Source organism: Notothenia coriiceps, unplaced genomic scaffold, assembly GCF_000735185.1.
Source record: "Notothenia coriiceps isolate Sejong01 unplaced genomic scaffold, NC01 NC01_scaffold00036076, whole genome shotgun sequence".
Taxonomy (NCBI): domain Eukaryota; kingdom Metazoa; phylum Chordata; class Actinopteri; order Perciformes; family Nototheniidae; genus Notothenia; species Notothenia coriiceps.
In genome coordinates this window covers 7,331-14,865 of record NW_011368777.1, presented here as the reverse complement: position 1 = coordinate 14,865, position 7,535 = coordinate 7,331, and the positions used below count along the sequence as shown (strand labels likewise).

Sequence of the window (7,535 nt, the reverse complement as noted above, 5' to 3'; positions counted from 1 at the left end):
CTCAGGGCCCTCGTTCTGGAGAATGACTCAAGTTCTTATACACATGTTCCTGTTTGTTTCACAAGACCTTGCAGGAAGCAAGTTATTCAAGGAGAACATGCTTTAATAATTGTACTAACATTGTATTAGGTTACAATAGCATATACATCTTTCCTCAAAGGATCCGTTTTTATCAGTATGGATCTAAAATATACATAACGTCTGTGGCTTCTTTCCTGCACTATTCAAGATGCACGATTCCAACCGCACCACTGCACAAACCAAAAATAATCAAACATCTGGATAAAGAATACAATTGTAATTTGTCGTTTGCATTGCATACTAATGTATAGCCCATACAAACCTCTTTTTAATAATGTGACTCTCCGATTGTCCCCGTGCTTACAGACAAGACGATAGATGATAGATTTCTCAGGCCAAGGCATCTCACCAGAACCAAAGATGCCATTTACAAAACTATTTTTTCTGAAATTCCATCACATTTTAACATAACCTTTTAGGAAATATTACAAACTGCGACTACAATTGTATGAGTGCATACATTGGCAAATTCAGTAAAAAGGAATTGCAGTTTAAAAGGCAGAGACAGATTTCCAAAACCAACGTGCCAATTAGAAAAAACTGTTATTATAGAAATTCCATATTATTTTTTACAACATTGTGTTTTTTTTATAAATGCCACCAACATTGCATTTTGAGACACTGTATATAACACTGCATGATTGTTATTACGGTAATAATCACTTTCAAGACAACAAGTATTTTTGTTTCCTAAATGTAACAGACAAATGTATTTACTTGCACAAAGTCTGAAGTGTGTCAATTGAATGGGTGGTTTTAGAAGGATTAAAGATCTAACCCTGGACCTATATGTTAGCCCACGGTTATATCAAAGAACATTTCCATGGTGCCCTCTTATGTAGAACTGTGATGATAAAAAAAAGTGGTTTCCTTTCTCATTTCACAAGATAACGATAGCTCAATGGGCTCTACGGCCATGAGGTGTGAAGTAGCAACATTTCCCATTAGGTTTGGAAAACTTTCTCCACCCCTCTTTTGCTACTTCAGCTCAAGGGCCGCAGCCCCCTGGCTTGGCATGCAACGGCAGTGTGGGTCACCCTGCAGCCTGTTCAGCTGCCAGAGCCCTTTGTGTACAAAGATGTTAATTGGTCCTAATCCGCCACTAGAAGCTGTTTTGGTAGCCTGACCTCGCACCCTGAAGGACACCTTGGTGTGAAATACTAAAGAGCCCATTCAAGTGCCAGAGAAAAGAGGCACAGAGCATTCCAACACAATTCAATTTCCAAGCTGAAAGAGGGGGGAACTCGAGGGGAGGCGGGTCAAAGCTGGGATGAAGATGGGGCGCATCATCGTTCTGATAATAAATTAGCGCTACAAAGCAGTGGCTGCTGTGATGAGCAGCCTGACAATCACGTCTTAGCGTCTACTTCAAGGGATTCCCACAGCCCCACTGGACATGGGAATGCTAATTGCCTTAAACCAGCCTTCACGCTCCTCACACAGACACACACATCATGCAACAGAGGCACAATAAACCAACATGATAAAATGAATTCTTATCCTTGCATTCATTCTACAGTTGTCATGGTCACTTTTTCATCAACAGTTGAAGGTTTAGCGTAGCATTACACGTTCAAAGCTGTACTTGCCCCAAAATGTTCCGGCAAAGTCTGCAGGTCAGGATCAGACTGCTCTCTACACTTCCATTGGTTCAATAAAACAATTGTCTGGGGTAAGAAGCAAAGCCAGATAACATGATTTGAAGGAAGGGTTTCAATGTTCTTCCAAATTCACCATATGCATGTTAAGCGAGTTCTTGGTCTTTGTAGCCTCCCCTGTGGGACAGGCCAGGAGATACCCCTTCATAAAGCAAAATGTAACAGGTGGGGGACAAAATCTAAAGTAGGCTGTCACTTCTCCAAAAGTTCAGTCAGATTGTATTAGAACTAAGATGTTATTGTTAGAATTTAATTAAAAAGACAATATATGTAGCACAGGGGTAGCCAACACGGTGCCCGCGGGTACTTAGTCGCCCGCAGGGGCAACGTGAGAAGCCCGCCGGGCATGTTCTAAAAATAGCTCGCCAAGCAAATCCAAAAATGTATAAAATACACAAAACAAAAAAGGAAATGTAATTAAAAGAATCTCCCCTATGCATAAAGGAAACCTAAATCATAGTGAACTCTATATCTATCTAACACCCCTCCTCCCCACAATGAATATCGACCAATCACGTTCTTGCTTGACCTGCGGGACCAGCGTTGCAGGCGGGAAGAAAAGCAATGTGGAGCAGCAGCTCACCGCTTCATAAGGAGTGTGACCTTTCCTTCTGGCAGATTCTACACAACACATCAGCCCCATTGAACAGCCTATCGTTCCAGCCTATATACAGCACATGAGGGCCAGAGCTTTACTGTGTGTGTGTTGCAACTTGCATATTTATTTATTGCACTTGACGCACACAGGCTTAATCTCCCCTGGCGACACGGGGGACACGTCCCTCCCACTTTCCGAAATCCCGTTTGTGTCCCCTCACTTTACAAATATGTTTATTATTTTTTAACGCAAGCCGCCATCGCCACGGAAGAGCACACAGCCTCTGTGAGCGTGAGCGAGAGAGTTAGCTAGAGAGAGAGAGAGCGAACGAGAGAGAGAGCTAGCTAGAGCGAGCGAGCGAGAGCTAGCTAGAGAGAGCTAGCTCGAGAGAGAGAGAGAGAGAGAGAGAGAGAGAGAGAGAGAAGAGAGAGAGAGAGAGAGCTAGGGAAAGCACACCTTTATCTATTTAATATAGAAGAAATCATTCCAATGTGTACTATAGGACAGTAACAAATAAAAAACAGTTTAAAAGGAGAGTNTTTCAGTAGCCACTTGTCTGGAAATACCGAAGACCAGAAACGGTTTTGAAAACTTTTGTCACGTAGTGATCGTCTTCTCAATAGAACATCTTTGATAATCATTATCAAAGATGTTCTATTGAGAAGACGATCACTACGTGACAAAAGTTTTCAAAACCGTTTCTGGTCTTCGGTATTTCCAGACAAGTGGCTACTGAAATCAAATCTTACTAACTGCTGTCTGTGCAATTGTGTGTGTATATATATATGTGTATATATATATATATATATATAAAAATAAATAAAAGATTGGCCACTGTACAGCAATGTGTCTTATAGCATTTGAGTTGTCTACTTTTAGTCTGATTTGGTCTTTATATTAGAATTTTAGAGTTTCATACTTATTCATTTCACAGTTGCTCTACAACTACTCAGATTATAACTGCCACCTCCAAAGCTTCCTCCCAGGACCTTTCCAACTGTTTTCTTTCAACACAAGTTGCAGTTAACGATTTGTTATAAATATTGTATTCATTGAACTGAAATCTCCTAATTCTGAACAGGATTCCTCAGAGAGATTGGTGTAATTGATCCGTTTCTGTGTTTTCCAGGTCAGCCCATCAACCCTCAGTGCCGTATCTACCCCGAGGAGATGATCCAGACGGGCATCTCGGCCATCGATGGCATGAACAGCATCGCCCGAGGACAGAAGATCCCCATCTTCTCTGCTGCTGGGCTGCCCCACAACGAGGTGAGACCACAGCTTTATTTCATCAGCTTCAGGATCACACCCACCAGTGCCTTATTACCAGCTTCCTGGGAATCATTTCTGCATGACTTTAAGTACTATCAGAAGTACAGCAGTTCAGCTTTTATTTAATACGTGATTTGTCCATTCATGTATTTAGTTCAAATTACAAATGTATGTTTTTACATAGAGTATAAATATAACAAGAAAAACTAAATCCCTCATCAAATGCCTTTTTTAATAAAAGCACATATTTTTAAGGTAATGTAAAAAATACATATAATAATACATATATAATATTATAAACATAATGGAATGTGAAGTGGCTCGGCTTCCCTCTGGAGCTCTTTGTGCTGCAGGCTGCATTATCCGCTGTAAGAATTTCACAACTGATCCTATATATATCCAGGCGGCCAGGTTATGACAAAGAAGAATGTGTGGGGGTTAAAATAGACGATTCTCCAGCATCGATGTGGACTCTTTTCTTTTTTCACTGTCAATCTCAGTTCCAACATTTTCACAAGAGTGCAATACTATGAGAATAGTAATAATGCAATCTTTACCTGGAGCTCCTGTGTGATTTGTTGTTAGCTATTTCTATTCATACTCTGGATAACTGGCCAAATGTAGCTGTATGTCGTTATCACTCTGCCACTATGGAATCAAATCCCAGGAAATGTCAAAGTGTAGTGGCTTTCAACAGTCTAACAACTCCAAGCAGCAATCCATCAAACAGCCCTCTCCCTCTCCACTGCTCTGAGCATGCATTATAGTCGACATGAAGACAGCATAATCGGCAGTAGATTGCCACAAGATAACCCCTCAACTAACTCAATGCCTCATTTGCTCAAATGTAAATACAATCCTTTTTTTCATGTGTTCACTTCATAATCATTTATTAAGCTACTGGCTAACTGACAGTAAACTAAGCTTCTTCTAATATTCCTGGAACTATGCATGCATACATGTTCCCAAGGTCAAGAATGAACCTCCATGCTCAAATGGAAATAAATGTTTCAATGTTTCCACTTGGAGGGCCAAAATCTAAAGATAAAAGCTTTCATATCATTTAGTTTTTATTTTTGTGGCTGTCTCAGTGGAAATGCTTAACATTGATGACTCAGCTCCTTCACGTGGGTCAGCCGTCTCCCAGTGTCACATGACAACAATTGGACTTCTGCTTCCTCCTTAGGGTTTTCATGTCTCACAATGGAAATATATTACTCAGTTTTACCATAAAGTATATGATAGTTTTTTTTTACAAACTAAAATATCATGTTTAAAAGCATTTCAGGTAAATTCAGAATTTCCTAGTGAGTGGCCATATTTAAAGAAGTGAAACATTAATTACACAAAGAAGAAATAACCTGTGTTTATGGGATGTGTGCTTCAAAGCAGCTGTGCCTGTATTTCTCTGGCTTCTGCTCCAGCATCTGTTTCCATCTTGGTGACGTACAGTTTGCTGCACAAAGCTTTATTGTGGTCCAGCAGAAAGCCAATGAGATCAGGTCATACTTTCCAGATAAACACATTTTGTTTGGCACCATACGCTAGTTTAAGTAGGACAGCTTTGGAAATCTTTTCATGGCAAAAAAACAAACAATGGCGAAGAAACCCCAATATTGATTGATTTAATCTACTGAAGCACGCCTTCACAAAGGAGGCTTCTTGAGTTGTGGCCCATTGGCTGGGCTCGATGTATTTCTGTTTCACTCGTTCAGTCCTGTACACATCAATGCTCAGGGACTACCGGTACATGTAATGCTGAGCGACTGTCGGTATGGTATTTTTTTCAGGTTTTTTTGTAGTTGTTTTGATATGCACTATGTTTGAGTTATGACAGCTTTTATTTGAAATCCCGATGTTATTCTAAGTTAAATAAATAAGCATTTATTAGCTCATTGGATGATTTCTTTTTAAAATAAGTATATTTGGGGTTTTACTGTTTTCTTCTCCGAGACAAATGTATTGTTAAAATGTAGCGAAGCCTGAAAACACTGTAAGCTTTTAAGAAAGTAAAGAGAAAAATATATTTAAAAAATGTTTAAACGGTTATTCTTCAGGACTTTGCTGAATTGGACAATTTTGGAGTGGTTATTGAGAATGCTGAATCCATTTCTCATTTATTCACGATCAAAGTTTTCACCAGAAAGTGGACATATCTGTACCCTCTGTGGGCTGTTTTCGAGTAGGTTTGTGACCATTGGATATAGAGAGCACAAGATCAACATTTGTATCTCTACTTTGGACAATTGTCTTGCAAATAAATAAGCAATCTGTCCAATCCAAATGATCCAGAGTCCCCTAAATCTTCCAAATCGACCACAAATTTGTCAAAATCCGCCCACAGGGAGAACAGATATGGCCACTATCTGGTTAAAACCAGATATGTTCTGATTCAGATTCTGAAAATGTCTGAAATGGACTCGGAATAACCCCCATTCAGGCCAAGCCTTTTTTTTTATACAATTGTCCACATAGGCTATTATGGTAATTAATGGTAATTGATGTAACTTGTGCTAATTGTGAAAATTGCCCAATGTATGCAAGTGAGCATCCAGCAGTTTCTATGTGCTGGTGACCCTACTATACATTCCTAACATAAAACTTTGGTGTACTCAAAATCTCCCGGCTTCACAATAGGACTCTGAGCTTGCAACTACACTTTTACAAGTTTTTGTGTTATGAGCGGCAGTCAATCCCACTTAAAAAACCCAAAGTTTCCTACTGCAGGGCCGTTTGGTGTCGCGCTAATGATGAGCCGCTTGCATGCCATGGGATGGTGTGAAAACTTGTATCATTGGTTTCATTAAGCACATGTCAGAGAGGTCATGCATGCTGCTCTCCTCTATGGGCCAGGTGCTGGACTCAGGGTGCTGGACTCAGGGTGCATGCAGAGGTCAGGCAGAGTTCAGGCAGATCAACCCTGCAGCCATGACTTCATGTGATGAGCGTGAAATTCCTCTTTCAATCCACAAATTCATCAAGTATAACACCAGCTCTTCACTATGCACCAGTTATTAGTTTCACTAAAGCATTGGGTTGTGGTCAGAGATGTCAGAAGTACCCAGATCTTGTACTTAAGTGAAAGTAGAGTATAATACTCTGTTACAAGTAAAAGTCCTGCTAAAGTATAAGCATCCAAGTACACTTAAAGTAGCGACAGTAAAAGTAGTCATTGTGCAGATTGGTCCATTTCAGAATAATATGTATGATATGTTTTATAATGATTGATCATGAAAGTGTTCTCAAAGCTGGTAAAGGTGCAGCTAGGTTGAATGACTTTGTATACTGCAGGGTAGCTTGTGAATTTACTCCAGGTGGAACTAAAGTCTGATTTAACACTTGATTATATTTCACATCATTCATCCACATCTGTAAAGTCACTAAAGGTATTAAATACATGTAGTGGAGTAGGAGTACAAACTAGCTCAAGTAAAGTACAACTATCTCAAAATTGTGCAATGTGCATGGGTACAGTACCTGAGTAAATCTACTCAGTGGTTTGGTATTTATAGAATACTTTAATCATCTACTGATAATCTAAATGTGTTTCATTGTTAACTTATTACAATACATTGATCTACAAGTAAGTATTGGAATAGTAAACTGACTCCAAGCCCATTGGTTTGTAATGAAGATAATGCCTTCAATATTTATTCCTAAAATAAAATGAAAATATGCAAGGCAAGAAGGCAAACGTATTATTCACATTCCCCCACACATGCATGTTAGTTCTTTGAGTTGACATCCAACATGTACCTAAAGTCTTGACTGTGTTTTCTCAGATCGCTGCTCAGATCTGTCGTCAGGCCGGCCTGGTGCAGAAGTCCAAGGATGTGATGGACTACAGTTCTGACAACTTTGCAATTGTCTTTGCAGCCATGGGGGTAAGCAGACAAACTGTAGCGTTCAGTTGACACTTGTTCAGA

The 7,535-nt window shown here is 39.7% G+C and overlaps 1 protein-coding gene across 1 annotated transcript; it reads left to right on the top strand.

Moving 5' to 3' along the window:
- Positions 1-1,822: 1,822 nt before the first annotated feature.
- On the top strand, positions 1,823-7,524 carry LOC104963364 (V-type proton ATPase subunit B-like). The gene is made up of 3 exons (XM_010791941.1): positions 1,823-1,904; positions 3,419-3,606; positions 7,392-7,524. Exons 1-3 carry the CDS (start codon positions 1,823-1,825, stop codon positions 7,521-7,523), a joined length of 402 nt encoding a protein of 133 aa, XP_010790243.1. The 3' UTR covers position 7,524.
- The last annotated feature ends 11 nt before the right edge of the window (positions 7,525-7,535 follow it).